Raw genomic sequence first — 21154 nt, 5'->3', positions numbered from 1 at the left:
GGAGACCAAGGTGTCACCTCCTCTTTTTACATAGATCAAAGGGGGATTCTCTTTACCCCAATACACTTTCCTGCAGACTTGGTAAATACGATATTGTAAAGATCTGAGACCGGGGGTGGAAAGGAACCCACAATCCACATCTCTATTCCTATTTCTCTGCATTATAAATTCTATGGTATTACTAAAATAAAAGAAAGAAGATAATTGCTTTGATTTAATGAGGAAAATCCCTGAAAAAACATGGTCTAGGTTGTGAAATACTTATATTTGAGCATTTATATTTTGTTCATGGAATTTACATAGTAAATATAAGGAACGGTAAAGTGGGCAGGAGAATCTTTGATAAAATTCTTACGGTAAAATATTCTTGAATGAACCATAATAAAACAGTACCTGTACTTGATCCCAACTAAGATTTAATTACCCCTTATTGGGGGCAGAACAGCCCTATTGGGTTTATTTAATGGTTAAATGATTCCCTTTTCTCTGTAATAATAAAACAGTACCTGTACTTGATCCCAACTAAGATATAATTACCCCTTATTGGGGCAGAACAGCCCTATTGGGTTTATTTCATGGTTAAATGATTCCCTTTTCTCTGTAATAATAAAACAGTACCTGTACTTGATCCCAACTAAGATATAATTACCCCTTATTGGGGCAGAACAGCCCTATTGGGTTTATTTCATGGTTAAATGATTCCCTTTTCTCTGTAATAATAAAACAGTACCTGTACTTGATCCCAACTAAGATATAATTACCCCTTATTGGGGCAGAACAGCCCTATTGGGTTTATTTCATGGTTAAATGATTCCCTTTTCTCTGTAATAATAAAACAGTACCTGTACTTGATCCCAACTAAGATATAATTACCCCTTATTGGGGCAGAACAGCCCTATTGGGTTTATTTAATGGTTAAATGATTCCCTTTTCTCTGTAATAATAAAACAGTACCTGTACTTGATCCCAACTAAGATATAATTACCCCTTATTGGGGCAGAACAGCCCTATTGGGTTTATTTCATGGTTAAATTATTCCCTTTTCAGGTATGGGACCCCTTATCGGAAACCCGTTATCCAGAAAGCTCCGAATTATGGAAAGTCTGTCTCCCATAGACTCAATTTTAATCAAATAATTCAGTACAACTGCCACCTGGTTTTATAAATAACATCTCATCTTTATTGAAAACCAAACGTCCAACTATATATTAATCTTCTTGTATTGCTAAATACATAATTGTGCCACATCTGCAGTTTCAAGCAATGCCCTGTGTGGATACAGAAAAAAATCTAAAATATATGGAAGTCTAGTAACCCATAGCAACCAATCAACTGGCAACAGTCTGCTGTGTGAAAGTGAATATCTGACTAGTTTTTATTATTTGTAGTGTTTTAGTTATTTCACTTTTTATTCAGTGAATGGAGTTTCAGCTGCTATCTGGTTGCTAGGAAGCAAATTACCTTAGCAACCAGGGAGTGGTTTGCACGAGAGGCCGATATATAAACAGGAAAGGGCCTAAGTTGAAAAATAAAGGTATAAAAAGTAACAATAACAATAAAACTGGAGCCTCACAGAGCAATAGGGTTTGGCTGCCGGGGTCAGCGACCCCCATTTGAAAGCTGGAAAGTGGCAGAAGCAGAAGGCAAATAATTAAAAAAACCATAAATAATACAACTTTAGATAATAATGAAGCACAGAATGAACAGAATATAATGTCTATAAATAACGGGGTCTATTACTATAAGATATTAAAATAAATAAAATACTAAAATATAGAAAATAAATGTCAGCATCCCCTGTAACATATGCACCAATCGGCAGCCAGTAATGTTATTTATAAGAAACCCCCCCATAATAAAAGTCCATTGAAGTACAAAAGCCATTGAGTTGATTGTAGAAGTCAGTTTGGGTGGGGCTGTGAGTCCAATGGGATCAGAACTTCACTCCAAGCTTCTGGGTGTTGGGCTTCTCTGCACAGGGAAGATCTGGGCCCTACAGAACCCGGGGGTTTCCTTTCCTGGGGGGACAGGGACGTGGCCGCTCTTGGGAGGTGTCTGGCTCTTCTGTTCTGGAACCAAACCTGGAAAAGCACAAGAACCATCAATAGATGCACCTAAACAATACAAACGGTGAATGAAATAAACCCAATAGGGCTGTTCTGCCCCCAATAAGGGGTAATTATATCTTAGTTGGGATCAAGTACAGGTACTGTTTTATTATTACAGAGAAAAGGGAATCATTTAACCATTAAATAAACCCAATAGGGCTGTTCTGCCCCAATAAGGGGTAATTATATCTTAGTTGGGATCAAGTACAGGTACTGTTTTATTATTACAGAGAAAAGGGAATCATTTAACCATTAAATAAACCCAATAGGACTAACAAAACCAAGGTAAATATTGGCCATGTTGCTAACTAACCCCAAAGAAAAGCCAAAGACATGTAAATAATTACTTATGTATTTAATATTAACACTACAGTTACACAATACTATAGTTATACCAGACATTCTATTGTTGGCATTTTGTGCTGAGCAAGTAACCTTGACTGTTCTATGACTTATAGTAATACCTAGACCTCTATTAAAGAAAAAGGAAAGGTAAAAATCACTGGGCCAAATGTTAGGCGCCTTTAGATGAAGTGGTTACCTGTATCCGGGGCTCAGGAATGGCGGTTATCTTGGCAATGCGGCATCTGTTGACAAAGTCCGGATAAGGGTTGAGGTCAAATTGATTCTGAAGGAAGTGGGTTTGCTCCTTGGAGTAAATGGTTCTCCTCCTGGATCTGGCACTGGGGGCTGCCACGGCCTCATCTGCCTGAACCAGCGGCCTCTTACATTCCCTCCGTTCCTCCTCGTATAAAGGCCCTAGAATGGATACAATTGCCATGAAATACCAAAATAAAGACTAGGCAGATGGTTCTACTAGTTATTAGGGCAAATCTAGATCTCCTGGGAGTGAGGAACAATGAGTAGATACAATAATCGAATATGGATATTTGCTTTACTAGATAAAATCGATTGTTTGAGGGACAAGGGGCATTCAGGGTTATACATTAGGGCACAATACTTACTTTTCAACTGCAGGCTGTTGACTAGGGGGTCAAACCTAGCTGATCCTCTATGTTGTTCTGGTTCTTCAAACTTCATGGTTTTGCCGACCTGGGGCTCCTGTGGAATTCCCAAGACGGAGTAGAGTTCCACCAGAGTCTCTTGTAGAACCAATTTATCCCGGTGGGCTTCCTTGTTTTTCTCCACAGTGGGGTGAATATCATGAAATACCCCAATGATTTCAGTGTGGCAGGCCATGGTGGGGTTCCTTGGGGTGAATTTGATGTAGTCCTCTTGCAGAGTCAGCGCAGTGGAGACAATCTGCTCCATTTCAGCCTCACAGGTCATGTCTGTCTCTCACTGATTCTCTTTGGAAAATGTTGATCCACCTGGTCCTGGGAGAACCTTATACCAACAGGGGCCAGAGGGTGTGTCCAACATGTGTTTTGGAGAAATAAAATTCAATACTTTGATGTTCTGTGGCTTTTAAGTTCGTCTTGGTGCCCCATTGCACCCTACAAACATGGGGCTAGGCCAAAGATGTGATTTGGGGGCACAAAGAGAAGCCCTTTGATGATTCTCTATAGAGGCTGACACCTGGTTCCCTTGATCTTGCCCAGAGATCTCTCCCATATGACACCTTACTGGGCAGCAGAACCGCCTAGGTTTTATTATGGAAATGATATGTAGGGCTGGGTGAGAATCTGGTGAGACTTCAAAGAGAACTGGACTTGTATTATTTATTCTTTCAACCCCTATTCCTATGTACCTGATACTGTATGGAAACTTCTCTCTTTTATAATAGGTTCCCTATGTCCCTTGTGCTTCATTATATTACATTATATTCATTATACTTCATTATATTTCATTCTATTACATCTATCCTATCAAATGTGTAGAAAATAATCATGTGACATGCTGACATATTTTTCAAAATGGGATCATTGTTACTTTTCTTTTTTTAATCATTTTTAAAATGTTAACAGAAGGAATAGGATATAACAATGGCATGTATTGGAATGTGGATGTCCATAGGAGAAATACTGAAGGAAGAAGAAAGAAGGGGAGGAGCAACTTGAGTCGGACCATGGTATCAACATGATCGGCAAAATGGCTGTTCTGCCCCCAATAAGGGGTAATTATATCTTAGTTGGGATCAAGTACAGGTACTGTTTTATTATTACAGAGAAAAGGGAATCATTTAACCATTAAATAAACCCAATAGGGCTGTTCTGCCCCAATAAGGGGTAATTATATCTTAGTTGGGATCAAGTACAGGTACTGTTTTATTATTACAGAGAAAAGGGAATCATTTAACCATTAAATAAACCCAATAGGGCTGTTCTGCCCCCAATAAGGGGTAATTATATCTTAGTTGGGATCAAGTACAGGTACTGTTTTATTATTACAGAGAAAAGGGAATCATTTAACCATTAAATAAACCCAATAGGGCTGTTCTGCCCCAATAAGGGGTAATTATATCTTAGTTGGGATCAAGTACAGGTACTGTTTTATTATTACAGAGAAAAGGGAATCATTTAACCATGAAATAAACCCAATAGGGCTGTTCTGCCCCAATAAGGGGTAATTATATCTTAGTTGGGATCAAGTACAGGTACTGTTTTATTATTACAGAGAAAAGGGAATCATTTAACCATTAAATAAACCCAATAGGGCTGTTCTGCCCCAATAAGGGGTAATTATATCTTAGTTGGGATCAAGTACAGGTACTGTTTTATTATTACAGAGAAAAGGGAATCATTTAACCATTAAATAAACCCAATAGGGCTGTTCTGCCCCAATAAGGGGTAATTATATCTTAGTTGGGATCAAGTACAGGTACTGTTTTATTATTACTGTTTTCTTTTCATTCCTTATTCGGCCCAACACAACCATGCTTTCTGTTTAATGAATTGATCATTATGGGATCCAGTTACATAAGAAGAAATATAAAGTTATTAGTATTAAATAAATATATCATAAATTACAGAACGGACATTATTATATCTCCCGCCATGACACCTTTTCAGCTTGGGATGAAGATGAAATAGAGAAATGGGCCGAGTGTCTAAGAAAGAGAAAGGGGCACAAGTGTTAGATTTCTTCAAAGAGACTTCAAAGAGGGGGCGCCCTTTGTTCCCTAATACACATGACTGGGCCAGCCCTGGTTCTGTGTATCCGCTGGATATTGGGAATGTACAGAAACTGCCTGGCAATGATACCGATAGTCACTTTATCAACCAAAATATCAATTTCCTTATCATTTACTGTCATTGAAATAAAAAGAGAAATTAAAACCCACCCATAAGGGAGTTGGGTTCATCAGACAGAAGGCACCATACATCCCTATTAATAAAGCCCAATACAAAGTAGTAAGAACAAAGGAAACATGAAAAGGCCCCGCCCCGTCCTGTTCTTCATTGAACAAATCCTGCCCCTCTTTTCATTACTTTTTATAGGAATTCTACACAGAGTTATTATTGCTCAGCCCCCCTATTCCCCCCCAAATTGGGGCTGTCGCTAAGCACACCTAATATGGCTTCCCTTACAAGGGATTATTTTCTACAGGAAGAAATTGCTGTACAGATTAACCTCAAGGGATGATGGGGGCTATCAAATGTTGTGATGCGGAGCCAGGCCAAGTTATATGGTGCCCGAGGCTGGGACCCCACAAGCCCACCTGTATTTCACCCCACACAGGCCAAGTTATATGGTGCCCAAGGCTGGGACCCCACAAGCCCACCTGTATTTCACCCCACACAGGCCAAGTTATATGGTGCCCAAGGCTGGGACCCCACAAGCCCACCTGTATTTCACCCCACACAGGCCAAGTTATATGGTGCCCGAGGCTGGGACCCCACAAGCCCACCTGTATTTCACCCCACACAGGCCAAGTTATATGGTGGCAAAGGCTGGGACCCCACTAGCCCACCTGTATTTCACCCCACACAGGCCAAGTTATATGGTGCCCGAGGCTGGGACCCCACTAGCCCACCTGTATTTCACCCCACACAGGCCAAGTTATATGGTGCCCGAGGCTGGGACCCCACTAGCCCACCTGTATTTCACCCCACACAGGCCAAGTTATATGGTGCCCGAGGCTGGGACCCCACTAGCCCACCTGTATTTCACCCCACACAGGCCAAGTTATATGGTGCCCGAGGCTGGGACCCCACAAGCCCACCTGTATTTCACCCCACACAGGCCAAGTTATATGGTGCCCGAGGCTGGGACCCCACAAGCCCACCTGTATTTCACCCCACACAGGCCAAGTTATATGGTGCCCAAGGCTGGGACCCCACTAGCCCACCTGTATTTCACCCCACACAGGCCAAGTTATATGGTGCCCGAGGCTGGGACCCCACAAGCCCACCTGTATTTCACCCCACACAGGCCAAGTTATATGGTGCCCAAGGCTGGGACCCCACAAGCCCACCTGTATTTCACCCCACACAGGCCAAGTTATATGGTGCCCGAGGCTGGGACCCCACTAGCCCACCTGTATTTCACCCCACACAGGCCAAGTTATATGGTGCCCGAGGCTGGGACCCCACTAGCCCACCTGTATTTCACCCCACACAGGCCAAGTTATATGGTGCCCGAGGCTGGGACCCCACTAGCCCACCTGTATTTCACCCCACACAGGCCAAGTTATATGGTGCCCAAGGCTGGGACCCCACTAGCCCACCTGTATTTCACCCCACACAGGCCAAGTTATATGGTGCCCGAGGCTGGGACCCCACTAGCCCACCTGTATTTCACCCCACACAGGCCAAGTTATATGGTGCCCGAGGCTGGGACCCCACTAGCCCACCTGTATTTCACCCCACACAGGCCAAGTTATATGGTGGCAAAGGCTGGGACCCCACTAGCCCACCTGTATTTCACCCCACACAGGCCAAGTTATATGGTGGCAAAGGCTGGGACCCCACTAGCCCACCTGTATTTCACCCCACACAGGCCAAGTTATATGGTGCCCGAGGCTGGGACCCCACTAGCCCACCTGTATTTCACCCCACACAGGCCAAGTTATATGGTGCCCGAGGCTGGGACCCCACTAGCCCACCTGTATTTCACCCCACACAGGCCAAGTTATATGGTGCCCGAGGCTGGGACCCCACTAGCCCACCTGTATTTCACCCCACACAGGCCAAGTTATATGGTGCCCGAGGCTGGGACCCCACAAGCCCACCTGTATTTCACCCCACACAGGCCAAGTTATATGGTGCCCGAGGCTGGGACCCCACAAGCCCACCTGTATTTCACCCCACACAGGCCAAGTTATATGGTGCCCAAGGCTGGGACCCCACTAGCCCACCTGTATTTCACCCCACACAGGCCAAGTTATATGGTGCCCGAGGCTGGGACCCCACAAGCCCACCTGTATTTCACCCCACACAGGCCAAGTTATATGGTGCCCAAGGCTGGGACCCCACAAGCCCACCTGTATTTCACCCCACACAGGCCAAGTTATATGGTGCCCGAGGCTGGGACCCCACTAGCCCACCTGTATTTCACCCCACACAGGCCAAGTTATATGGTGCCCGAGGCTGGGACCCCACTAGCCCACCTGTATTTCACCCCACACAGGCCAAGTTATATGGTGCCCGAGGCTGGGACCCCACTAGCCCACCTGTATTTCACCCCACACAGGCCAAGTTATATGGTGCCCAAGGCTGGGACCCCACTAGCCCACCTGTATTTCACCCCACACAGGCCAAGTTATATGGTGCCCGAGGCTGGGACCCCACTAGCCCACCTGTATTTCACCCCACACAGGCCAAGTTATATGGTGCCCGAGGCTGGGACCCCACTAGCCCACCTGTATTTCACCCCACACAGGCCAAGTTATATGGTGCCCGAGGCTGGGACCCCACTAGCCCACCTGTATTTCACCCCACACAGGCCAAGTTATATGGTGCCCAAGGCTGGGACCCCACAAGCCCACCTGTATTTCACCCCACACAGGCCAAGTTATATGGTGCCCAAGGCTGGGACCCCACTAGCCCACCTGTATTTCACCCCACACAGGCCAAGTTATATGGTGCCCGAGGCTGGGACCCCACTAGCCCACCTGTATTTCACCCCACACAGGCCAAGTTATATGGTGCCCGAGGCTGGGACCCCACTAGCCCACCTGTATTTCACCCCACACAGGCCAAGTTATATGGTGCCCAAGGCTGGGACCCCACAAGCCCACCTGTATTTCACCCCACACAGGCCAAGTTATATGGTGGCAAAGGCTGGGACCCCACTAGCCCACCTGTATTTCTACCCACACAGGCCAAGTTATATGGTGCCCGAGGCTGGGACCCCACTAGCCCACCTGTATTTCACCCCACACAGGCCAAGTTATATGGTGGCAAAGGCTGGGACCCCACTAGCCCACCTGTATTTCTACCCACACAGGCCAAGTTATATGGTGCCCGAGGCTGGGACCCCACTAGCCTACCTGTATTTCTACCCACACAGGCCAAGTTATATGGTGCCCGAGGCTGGGACCCCACTAGCCTACCTGTAATTTACCCCACACTTCTCCACCCTCAACCTCTGCCTCCACTGCACGCTCTACTATGATGAACCCCTAAGTACAGACTTAAGACAACCATCTTTAGGCCAATGTTGTGTCCAATTCCATCATTATAACCACATTTATACACTATACATTGTTGAGCACGTGCATGAATATTTTGGGAGTCATGGATCTGATCAATCGGCACGGTAGCAATATGGAAAAAGAAAGATCTGAATAACGTTGGGCAGGAGCAGGGACGTTTTGATTAATGGGCAAAAGGGTAATTTGTCCTCTGTAGGTCCCACAAGGACCCACTAGAACAGCTTTCATCTGGGATACATTTTGGCAGAAGATGGCAGACCCCAATCATTTGGAAGAGCTCTACGGTAATGTATTTCCCTTTTGTCTTTGGCATCACCATGTTGTTGTTTATCTGCTCCCGGGGCAGTTGGTCCATGGCGGCACACCTGGGAATCATTCTACTGCAGTAGAGCATTCCTTCACTGACTGCCTTACTGTATTGAACTTCATTGAGGCTTATTCTATCACCAATGTCTTGGGGCACTGGGGGCCCACCAGTGACATTTTGCCCAGGGCCTGCTGGTACCTTAACATGGCCTTGGGCAGGAGAGTGACTACAAGAAGAGGGAGAAGGGGGGGAAATGAGAAGAGAGAAGCCGACTCAAGGCACAGAAAGGTAAAGTAAAGAGGGAAGGTGTAGGGGACTTGAAACAACTCAATGATAAAAGAAACAGAGGGAGGGAGAGAGAGAGAAAGGGGGAGTCCCCCGGAGACCCCATGTTGGCATCATTCTCTCCAGCCTCTCTTTCTCTTTTACTGCCCCAGTGGCAGAGCATTGTGGCCAATGAGATAACAGCATTCATCTTCCAGCCTCCATGTAACAGGATCTCATCCTCACCTCTTTATATCTAAACCTTAACCAAAGATTATGTTAAAGGTTTGTTGGAAAATAGGGGCCTCTTTATTTATCCTTTACCCTTTGTTTATGTATTTTACCAATGCACTGTAAAACAAATCGGCCACAGTTTAGTCCGGTTGGGTAGTTTTACCTACTGGTATAGGGGATTATTATTATTATTGAGATTAAACAAAATTTATATAGAAAAACGGTGCCAGTATGACTTTACTTCACTAAGGGAAAGTGCAATAGCACAACTGGCCAGCAGGGGGCACCAGTAGCATGCCCCCAATACATCAGGTAAGCGGGGGAAAACCCAGGGCTGCATCATTTTTGACAGTATGTATAGACGGAAGTGCAGAAAATATCATTATTGTTTTTGTTCATGGTTATAGTGGCATAGGGGCTGGGAGAAGATTGCCAGAGGGTATGTAGCCGTTGCTATGGCACTGAATGGGGTGCCACAAGTGGAATTCATGCCATGTTCTATGGCTGGAGTGAATGTTGTTATGTGAGTCCTACATTGTTAGGGATTCCTGTATTATTTGATGCAGTAGTAAAAATAGACATTCATACCCAAGCCCCCCAATGCCACCAAGCCCCCCTAGGAACTACCCAACATCCCCCCCTAGGAACTACCCACCATTCCCTACTGATTAATGCCTGGTTACCACTGCACTGCCACCTTTGTGCCCCATGGGTAAGGGGGGGGCCTGGGTGCAGTCACAACCTCTGCCCCCTGTTTGTAGGAGGCTTGAGATGCTATGAAATATGCATTGGGGGGCTAGAGGTTCTCCTTTGAGGCCCAGTTTTACAGTGAGAGAAGAGAAATAGGGCAATCTGCCCCATATCTATATATAAGCCATAGCTCCCAGATCTGAAGGAACTTCTTGTGGGAACCTGTTTAGATACTGGACATCTTTTTTTATGGCCATAATTCCCTCAATTTAATTCTTAACGGAGTCTACTGTAATTTGTTTCATTTTCCCTGGGTGCATTGCTATTTATTTAGCCACAGAATGGGGCAAAAGTAGGGTTGAAAATAAGCAGAAATAGAGACTGCACTCAATCAAAATTCAACTGGGGAGCTTACCCCATTTATTAAGAATCAACGTTTCAGGGGGGCACTCCCTCCCTTCATCAGGAAATAGTGTTGCCATCTATCTGGTTTTTACCCACAAAGCCAGTTTTCGGAATGGCTGCCCAGGTCAGAACTGCCTGCCCGGTTTTCCTAACAAATCGAGATTTATGCGATATTCACCCAATTGGCAATTGGTGTGTCATAGCCCCCTCCCAGTTATGCCCCTGACTCGACCCTTCCCCAACCCCACAATGTCACTGGCTACTCTTCCCCGCCCCCTTTGACATCAACACCAGCCCCCTGCCCAGAGAGACAAGCCGGCAAAAGTGGCAACTCTAGGCAAAAGGATAACTGTTTAGACGGACAGGTTTACCTTTATCTTAGTATTTAGAATAAGTTTAATAATATCTGTTCCCCTATTCATAGCACAATTTATAAGACATTTATCACATAGATTGTAAGCTCCTCCCTCCAGTATCTCAGCATGTGACTCTTCATCAGTGTAATTGTGTATATTAATATGTATTTAGTGCAATGTTTGCCTTCCTGTATTGCATAAAAAAGGCATTAACTCAAGGGATGAAAAAATAATTTTGCCTCTTTGTAGGTCTGTGGTTAGGCCTCGCCTTGAGTATGGGGGGCAGTTATGGACTCCAGTCCTTAAGAGAGAGCTGGAGAGAGTGCAGAGAAGTGCAACTAAACTGGCGAAAGGGATGGAAGAATCAAACTATGACGTAGACTGTCAAGGTAGGGCTTGGTGGTTTCTCCGGCAAAAAAAGTCAACTTCTCTGATCTACAAGGGCTTGGTAGGCCAAAAATGTCAACTGCCTTGATCTACAAGGGCTTGGTAGGCCAAAAATGTCAACTTCCTCAATCTACAAGGGCTTGGTAGGCCAAAAAAGTCAACTTCCCTGATCTACAAGGGCTTGGTAGGCCAAAAAAAAATCAACCTCCCTGATCTACAAAAGCTTGGAAGGCCAAAACAAGGTAGGCTGTCAAGGTAGGTGGTTTCTCTGGCAAAAAAAGTCAACTTCCCTGATCTACAAGGGCTGGTAGGCCAAAAGAAGTCAACTTCCCCGATCTACAAGGGCTTGGTAGGCCAAAAAAAAATCAACCTCCCTGATCTACAAGGGCTTGGAAGGCCAAAACAAGGTAGGCTGTCAAGGTAGGTGGTTTCTCCGGCAAAAAAAGTCAACTTCCCTGATCTACAAGGGATTGATAGGCCAAAAAAAGTCAACTTCCCTGATCTACAAGGGCTTGGTAGGCCAAAAAAGTCAACTTCCCTGATCTACAAGGGCTTGGTAGGCCAAAAAAGTCAACTTCCCTGATCTACAATGGCTGGTAGGCCCAAAAAAGTCAACTTCCCTGATCTAAAAGGGCTTGGTAGGCCCAAAAAAAGTCAACTTCACTGATCTACAAGGGCTTGGTAGGCCAAAACAAGACCATTTATTCTACAGACCACCCAATGTGAGTTCCATATTTCTCTTCTCCTCTTTGGGGGGTTCTAGGAAGCCCAGTCTGACACTGTGACATTCACAGTACTCTTCTGGGGCATAAGAATGTTCTATCTATCTACCCATCCCATTGTCTCTGTTTATAGAAAGAAATTGATCAGCTGAAGTTTCAGAAGTTGGCAGCCATTTTGTACCACCGCAGCCATTTTGTCCTGCTCTAGCCAGGTAATGAAGCAGAAAACGTTCTCAGAAATAAACACACATGAGCCAAAGGTAAAGTCAATAATAAATTACATAATTTATTGTAAAAAAATAATCATTTTGATTTCCTAATTTGATTTCATGCCAAGCCATGACTTTGGTTGTTTTCTTCATCAGAGGGAAATGTTATTTTTCACACTTAGGAGATAATCATCTGCTATTTGAGCTTCATCAGTCAATGCAAAACCTTATCAAGCACCAATGCATTTCCTCAGAAGGGTAACAAACAACTAGTAATTTTGCTATAAATGCCCTCGGTCATCATTTTTGCCTTCCTCGCTTCCTCGAGAGTCGTATTTTATCAGTTTATACAAAAGGGCTAAATACATTTGCTGAGTAAATTTCCTTTGAAGAACTGCTGACCTAAGGTGAGACAAATTTGCATTTTGCAGAGGTTTAGAAGTTTCCGGCCAAAACCCTGTGAAGAGGTTAAATGTAACCATGTTTCCTGGAACGACATTCTCAAAAGTACAAATTTGTAAATGAAAAAAGGCTCAGTAGGTCAGAAATCTAAAAGATTGTCCATTCTCTGTTGGTTCTATCATTAATAAATGTACATTTCTGTGCACAACATTTCGCTGCAGTTTTGTCATATTATCAAAGTGTATTGCAGAGTAGGAAATGCTGGTAATTGACTTTTATCCTCATGATTGGTGTATTTAGAACACAGTTTCCATTTTATGTCCATGATCTGTAGCTCTTTATAAACCTAGAACACAGCTTCCATTTTATATCCATGTTATGCAGCTCTTGATGAATCTAGAACATAGTTTCCATTTTTATGTTCATGATCTGTAGCTCTTGATAAACCTAGAAGACAGCTTCCATTTTATATCCATGTTATGCAGCTCTTGATGAATCTAGAACATAGTTTCCATTTTATGTCCTTGTTACGCAGCTCTTGATGAACCTAGAAAACAGTTTCCATTTTATGTCCATGATCTGTAGCTCTTGATAAACCTAGAACACAGCTTCCATTTTATATCCATGATCTGCAGCTCTTGATGAACCTAAAAAACAGTTTCCATTTTATGTCCATGACCTGCAGCTTTTGATAAACACAGTTTTCATTTTATGTCCATGATCTACAGTTCTTGTTGAACCTAGAACGCAATTTCCATTTAATACCCATGATCTGCAGCTCTTTATGAACCTAGAAAACAGTTTCCATTTTATGTCCATGACCTGCAGCTTTTGTTAAACACAAACACAGTTTTCATTTTATGTCCATGATCTACCACTCTTGTTGAACCTAGAACGCAATTTCCATTTAATATCCATGATCTGCAGCTCTTGGTAAAACAAGAAGACAGTTTCCATGATATGCATCTCTTGATGAACCTACAGCTCAGTTACCATGCAGGTTACCATGTCGGGGAGGTATTGGTCTTGACTCCGTGGGCTCCGTGGATTTGTGCTTTGATGTACATGGCTGATTAACTTTTGGGTTCCTGTAAGAGTTGATGCTTCCTGTATAGTGGGTTCCTGGGATCTGTGGATTTTGGAGAGATGTCTTGCCCTTCTATTCTGAAACCAGACCTGTGAAAGAAACATCATGCACAAGTTATTAACTAATATTACATGAGAAGTTTATTACATACAGGCTAGCCATCAGTGATCATGGGGTCCCATACTATTAGGTTAGTAACTCTCTGGGCTCTTCAATTATTAGCCCAAAGTTTACTGGAACCCTCTAGAAAGTGGACCCTGCCAACAAGAAGAATGGAACTTCAATGATAAAAATGGCCAGCACATACATGGCCATAGCCCAGATTCACCCCAGTCAAAACCTGTTATAGCCAAACAATGTCCATGATCATCACAAGTCTCACCCATTCCCAATCCCAAAAAGCCACGCCCATTTCATAGACATCAAATTGAATTGAGTTTGTTTGGTCCATTCTCTGCCCCAGGGAGCCTGACTGGAGTACCTAGTGATCATGGTCCTGATGAAGAACACATGCCCTACACTGAATGTCATCATACTTATGTCATTAGAATTATAAAGATAAATATAATATAAATAAAATATAAAATTATAAATTAAATAATAGAGGAAGGGGAAAAAGTTTAGTACGAACCTAGAAGTCTATGGTACGAAAAGTGTAAGGCATCCTTTGACTAAATGACTATGGCACAAAAAGAATAAGAATACAAAACATTATTTGATAATATTGAGAAACCGTTACCTGTATCCTGGGCTCCGGGACACCAGTCAACTGAGCGATGTGGCACCGGCTAACAAAGTCCGGATAAGGGTTAATATCAAACTGATTTTGGAGGAAGTCAGTCTGTTCCTTTGTGTAGATGGTCCTCTTTCTTGACCTGGCACTCAAGGTGGGCAGAAGGTCTTCAGGCTCAGATTTCATTTTCTTACACACTCTTTCTTCCTCTTCCCATAGAGGCCCTTGAGTCAAAGGAAAACCAAAACGTTAGGAAGAACATGTAATAGTCTATGTATACCAATACGCTACACATTAGAACTGCTCCCAGCTAACCCATAGTTTCTCCTACTCCCATGTAACTGGAGGAGTCCCAAGCCAGACTTGGATTTCTTACTATTGAGTGCTATTCTGATACCTACTGGGAGCTGCTATCTTGCTCCCTTCCCATTGTTCTGCTGATTGGCTGCTGGGGGGGAGGGGGGATATCACTCCAACTTGCAGCGCAGCAGTAAAGTGTGCCTGAGTCTGAGCTTTCAGAAGGAGCCAGCGCTACACATTAGAACTGCTTTCAGCTAACCTATTGTTTCTCCTACTCCCATGTAACTGGAGGAGTCCCAAGCCAGACTTGGATTTCTTACTATTGAGTGCTATTCTGATACCTACTGGGAGCTGCTATCTTGCTCCCTTCCCATTGTTCTGCTGATCGGCTGCTGGGGGTGGGGGGGGGGATATCACTCCAACTTGCAGCGCAGCAGTAAAGTGTGCCTGAGTCTGACCTTTCAGAAGGAGCCAGCGCTACACATTAGAACTTTCAGCTAACCTATTGTTTCTCCTACTCCCATGTAACTGGAGGAGTCCCAAGCCAGACTTGGATTTCTTACTATTGAGTGCTATTCTAATACCTACTGGGAGCTGCTATCTTGCTCCCTTCCCATTGTTCTGCTGATTGGCTGCTGGGGGTGAGGGGGGGGATATCACTCCAACTTGCAGCGCAGCAGTAAAGTGTGCCTGAGTCTGAGCTTTCAGCCAGCGCTACACATTAGAACTGCTTTCAGCTAACCTATTGTTTCTCCTACTCCCATGTAACTGGAGGAGTCCCAAGCCGGACTTGGATTTCTTACTATTGAGTGCTATTCTGATACCTACTGGGAGCTGCTATCTTGCTCCCTTCCCATTGTTCTGCTGATCGGCTGCTGGGGGTGAGGGGGGGGGATATCACTCCAACTTGCAGTGCAGCAGTAAAGTGAGACTGAAGTTTATCAGAGCACAGGTCACATGGCTGTGGCACCCTGGGAAATGAAGAATATGGCTAGCCCCATGGGAAAAACAGATTACAATGCTGGAGAAGCTCTATTAACCGATGGGTTTTGAAAAAAAAAACATATATACAATATAAACAAATATAGGCCTAAGTGTACAACAAAGAAAAACCCACAATATCATTATCCAAACGATAAACACTCAGGTTCTGTAAGACTTACGTTTTAAGCAGCTGGAGCGCTCACTTGGCTTATCTTTGATTCCAGGGGACAAGGCCGATGTTGACTGATCGTCCCTTACAATCTTATGCATTGTCCTGCCCACCTTGACTTCTTGAGGAATTCCCAATACAGAGTAAAGTTCCAGTAGAGTCTGCTGCCAGGTATTTTGTAGCGGCACTTGGACTTGGGCGGCTGGAAGAAGATCTATAGACCCACGAATGGTGTTTACATTTGCTTTATCCATTTTTGGAAGAGAGAATTCGGGATAGTCCTCTTCTAGGGACAGTGCAGTCCCTATGATCTGCTCTAGCTCAATGTCACAATCCATGTCTGACCTTCTCAAGTTCTGCAGAAAATTGTGGAGAAGTCCAAATACCCCCAGATATTTTATACCAGCCAAGAAGAGTAGGAGGGTCCAAGATATCAGGTGTTAGAGAACAAAGGTGACCCATTTTGAAGTTACTCTGCAGAGAAGGTAACACCTATTGCCCTTGATCCCAACTTGGCATCTCACACCTTGGCAAGTGTCACCTAAAGCAACGCGTTAGGTCATTTAACCTGGAAGTCTAACGTTTGACCCAACTTCAAAGACTTCAAAGAACTTCAAATAAACCTCATTAATACAAAGATGCATTTTATAATTCTATTCTTTCTATAAAATGTCAGATCTTTAACCTGTCAAGAAATCGACACCTGATCTGACCAGGAATTCTGGAGACACTTTCCCTTTACACCAAAGGGACCAAAAGAGATTTATTCTGTTTATACATATTAACCATAGACACGGATAGATGTATATTGGATTTATATTCTTTTACAAAATGTCCTTCTGAAACTGTACTTTCCCTTTATACCAATATCCAACCAAAACTGTCTATTTATTCTGTTTATACATATTAAACACAGAGGAAAACCATAATGATATAGAATACAAGAAATGTGTATAAACGCATGGAATTGCATTATTTATTAGGTACCATCCCTTCCAAATACACAAAAACAGCATTCCCCAAAATTCAAACACAGAGGTAGTTGCCATTTACATTTTATATTGAAATATATATTTACTTTCTGATATAAAATTAGAATGTAATGAAACATGTAATAAAATATGAATATATTTTACCATACATGGTTAAATGATTCCCTTTTCTCTGTAATAATAAAACAGTACCTGTACTTGATCCCAACTAAGATATAATTACCCCTTATTGGGGGCAGAACAGCCCTATTGGGTTTATTTCATGGTTAAATTATTCCCTTTTCTCTGTAATAATAAAACAGTACCTGTACTTGATCCCAACTAAGATATAATTACCCCTTATTGGGGCAGAACAGTCCTATTGGGTTTATTTCATGGTTAAATGATTCCCTTTTCTCTGTAATAATAAAACAGTACCTGTACTTGATCCCAACTAAGATATAATTACCCCTTATTGGGGCAGAACAGCCCTATTGGGTTTATTTCATGGTTAAATGATTCCCTTTTCTCTGTAATAATAAAACAGTACCTGTACTTGATCCCAACTAAGATATAATTACCCCTTATTGGGGCAGAACAGCCCTATTGGGTTTATTTCATGGTTAAATGATTCCCTTTTCTCTGTAATAATAAAACAGTACCTGTACTTGATCCCAACTAAGATATAATTACCCCTTATTGGGGCAGAACAGCCCTATTGGGTTTATTTAATGTTTAAATGATTCCCTTTTCTCTGTAATAATAAAACAGTACCTGTACTTGATCCCAACTAAGATATAATTACCCCTTATTGGGGCAGAACAGTCCTATTGGGTTTATTTAATGGTTAAATGATTCCCTTTTCTCTGTAATAATAAAACAGTACCTATACTTGATCCCAACTAAGATATAATTACCCCTTATTGGGGGCAGAACAGCCCTATTGGGTTTATTTCATGGTTAAATGATTCCCTTTTCTCTGTAATAATAAAACAGTACCTGTACTTGATCCCAACTAAGATATAATTACCCCTTATTGGGGGCAGAACAGCCCTATTGGGTTTATTTAATGGTTAAATGATTCCCTTTTCTCTGTAATAATAAAACAGTACCTGTACTTGATCCCAACTAAGATATAATTACCCCTTATTGGGGCAGAACAGCCCTATTGGGTTTATTTAATGGTTAAATGATTCCCTTTTCTCTGTAATAATAAAACAGTACCTGTACTTGATCCCAACTAAGATATAATTACCCCTTATTGGGGGCAGAACAGCCCTATTGGGTTTATTTCATGGTTAAATGATTCCCTTTTCTCTGTAATAATAAAACAGTACCTGTACTTGATCCCAACTAAGATATAATTACCCCTTATTGGGGCAGAACAGCCCTATTGGGTTTATTTCATGGTTAAATGATTCCCTTTTCTCTGTAATAATAAAACAGTACCTGTACTTGATCCCAACTAAGATATAATTACCCCTTATTGGGGGCAGAACAGCCCTGTTGGGTTTATTTAATGGTTAAATGATTCCCTTTTCTCTGTAATAATAAAACAGTACCTGTACTAGACTGTTTTTCCCCCAAACAAGCTATTACCTAACTGATGAACCAAACATACACAGGTACTATTTAGTTATTTAGTATAAAGGGACAATGATATCCACATTCTCCCTGGCTATTGAGCTATTAGGAGTTAATGAATGGACTGAGCAGTATAATGATGTCAGTGCAATACACATAAGATGAAAGATAACAAAATGGCCGCAGGTGGGAAAGTGAGTGAGGTGAGAGAGCCGGCCTAACGCCTACATGAAGCCACCAAGCCTTGGCATTTGCTAATTGGCCCCAATCCATAACTGCAGTACAGAATTGCTTACATCAAGGGGTTTTGGATCATGGGGATTAAGAAGATTAAAGGGAAGCCATCAGTAGGAAACACTAGGCCCCCAAGTGATTTATCACATATAGGTGCTTGCATTGTCTTAATCCTGTCCCCATTTTGTCCTACTGTCTCCATCATGCCTAATAACAATATAATATACAGTTTAGTCATTTCCCTATGGGACCAAATTGTAAATTATATCCTTATAAACGGTGCTTAGTGATGTCATCGGTTATAATCGGAGCTCAGTGATATCATTTCTGTCACATGACTCATTAAAACTTGTATATTATAATAAATAAAGTGCCCCCTGTTGTAAAATATGATGATATTAGAAGTCACCACGGAATTCCATGACCTGTATAAAAGAACTTGGCCTTCTGCCTTGTTCCTTTATATGGCCATGGTACTCCTCTGTGACTTATAATATCCATATATGTTACAACAGGGGGCACTTTATTCACTATATATTATAAGGAACCCCTCGGTGACTTATAATATCCCTATATGTTACAACAGGGGGCACTTTATTCACTATATATTATAAGGAACTCCTCGGGGGGTTATAATATCCCTATATGTTACAATAGGGGGTACTTTATTCACTATATATTATAAGGAACCCCTCGGGGGCTTATAATATCCCTATATGTTACAATAGGGGGTACTTTATTCACTATATATTATAAGGAACTCCTCGGGGGCTTATAATATCCCTATATGTTACAATAGGGGGTACTTTATTCACTATATATTATAAGGAACTCCTCGGGGGCTTATAATATCCCTATATGTTACAATAGGGGGCACTTTATTCACTATATATTATAAGGAACTCCTCGGGGGCTTATAATATCCCTATATGTTACAATAGGGGGCACTTTATTCACTATATATTATAAGGAACTCCTCGGGGGCTTATAATATCCCTATATGTTACAATAGGGGGCACTTTTTTCACTATATTGATCATAGTCTAGCCTCAGAATGAATCTACTTTGTGGTTGTCATTACAAACTAGATAAGACTGTAGACTCTTAGGAGCAGTTACCTCCCTGTGTCAGTTGGAAACCAACTTCACAATTTCCCAGTTTGTAAAGACATTATTGTAACATGTGCTGTAACTTGCAAGCAGTCTGGAATGAAATAATTAATGATTACAGCCTTTAGCTGATGGGAACTGTACAGCAATTAAAGGGCTTCAGGAAATGTGTTCCTGTTTGCACCCCCCTAAATGAACCTCTACAAATTAGAAACTGTTAGTGCAACATCTCTGCACGTAAAAACCACATATGAAGTGCACACGTGCTGCTATGGTTACGTCTTATACTCTGTGTAAACTATGTGTAGGTGGCACTCACTAAAACTGGCCTTCAGGCTGGGCCCCCTTAGCCCATAACAAGGTTACAGATATATAGAAACATTGGGGTAACAGTCACCCTGCTATAGTTCCAGGGGTACCCAGGGCACAAATAAGCACTCACCCCAAATCCCCCCCTAACTGGCCTTCAGGCTGGGCCCCCTTAGCCCATAACAAGGTTACAGATATATAGAAACATTGGGGTAACAGTCACCCTGCTATAGTTCCAGGGGTACACAGGGCACAAATAAGCACTCACCCCAAATCCCCCCCTAACTGTACTTCAGGCTGGGCCCCCTTAGCCCATAACAAGGTTACAGATATATAGAAACACTGGGGTAACAGTCACCCCGCTATAGTTCCAGGGGTACCCAGGGCACAAATAAGCACTCACCCCAAATCACCCCTTACTGCCCCTCAGGCTGGGCCCCCTTAGCCCATAACAAGGTTACAGATATATAGAAACATTGGGGTAACAGTCACCCCACTATACTTCTTTGCAGTACAGTAGATACGTCGGATTTCTTTCAGTGATTAGTCTCCATCATATTTCACAACATCCTCATTACAAAATCTCTGTGCTATTATGGGGCAATGGAATGGCTCTGTAAAGAAGTGCTTGCTACATGCAACTTTGCCTGAGAAGGAAGGAAAACTGTATGTGGGGGAGAAAAGAAATGGTGCCACATACAGAGAGACGGGTACTATTTGTGGTCCATTCAGAGAGAGCAGAGAGTGTCCCCTTTACAGAAACAGGTGCAACTCTGGGGTAGCAAAGTGTATTGTGGGCAGAAAACACAATATTTAAAAAAGGCCCAAAATGCCCAACACGTTATTGAGGAACCCATTTTTTATTGGATTCTAACCTATTCCTTCCATCCTATGCTCTCATCTGCTTTAATAATGGCGCCTTCCCTTATTCTTTACCATTGTTTTTATCTTTTTCAGCCCGTATCTGCCTTTCCAATACTGTTGTAGTCTAGTCAACACATTTTCCCTTGGTTTGGGCTCATAGAGCTTCC

At 42.8% G+C, this 21154-nt stretch overlaps 2 protein-coding genes across 2 annotated transcripts; both read right to left on the bottom strand.

Annotated features, from left to right (window-relative positions):
* Positions 1–1157: 1157 nt before the first annotated feature.
* Positions 1158–3407, bottom strand: sia1 (siamois homeodomain 1). The gene is given in 3 exon segments (NM_001097352.1): positions 1158–2081; positions 2650–2867; positions 3074–3407. Coding segments are annotated over 3 exon segments (723 nt in total). The 5' UTR covers positions 3399–3407; the 3' UTR covers positions 1158–1901.
* A 9384-nt stretch (positions 3408–12791) lies between these two features.
* On the bottom strand, positions 12792–16265 carry sia3 (siamois homeodomain 3). The gene is made up of 3 exons (XM_002942163.5): positions 15927–16265; positions 14470–14687; positions 12792–13819 (listed from the first exon to the last, which is right to left on the bottom strand). The coding sequence occupies exons 1-3, from the start codon at positions 16252–16254 to the stop codon at positions 13622–13624; spliced, it is 744 nt and encodes a 247-aa protein (XP_002942209.2). The 5' UTR covers positions 16255–16265; the 3' UTR covers positions 12792–13621.
* Between the last annotated feature and the right edge of the window lie 4889 nt (positions 16266–21154).

Source organism: Xenopus tropicalis, chromosome 3, assembly GCF_000004195.4.
Source record: "Xenopus tropicalis strain Nigerian chromosome 3, UCB_Xtro_10.0, whole genome shotgun sequence".
Classification (NCBI taxonomy): Eukaryota; Metazoa; Chordata; class Amphibia; order Anura; family Pipidae; genus Xenopus; species Xenopus tropicalis.
This window is presented reverse-complemented; position numbering and strand designations above follow the sequence as displayed.

What these genes read in the sequence shown, in the direction of transcription:
- sia3 (XM_002942163.5), bottom strand. Translation starts at nt 16,254, where the DNA reads ATGGATTGTGACATTGAGCTAGAGCAGATCATAGGGACTGCACTGTCC. An exon ending in GCGCTCCAGCTGCTTAAAAC is followed by an intron (nt 14,688 to 15,926) that starts GTAAGTCTTACA and finishes CTTTGACTCAAG; the next exon opens with GGCCTCTATGGGAAGAGGAA. An exon ending in TCCCGGAGCCCAGGATACAG is followed by an intron (nt 13,820 to 14,469) that starts GTAACGGTTTCT and finishes TTTCTTTCACAG; the next exon opens with GTCTGGTTTCAGAATAGAAG.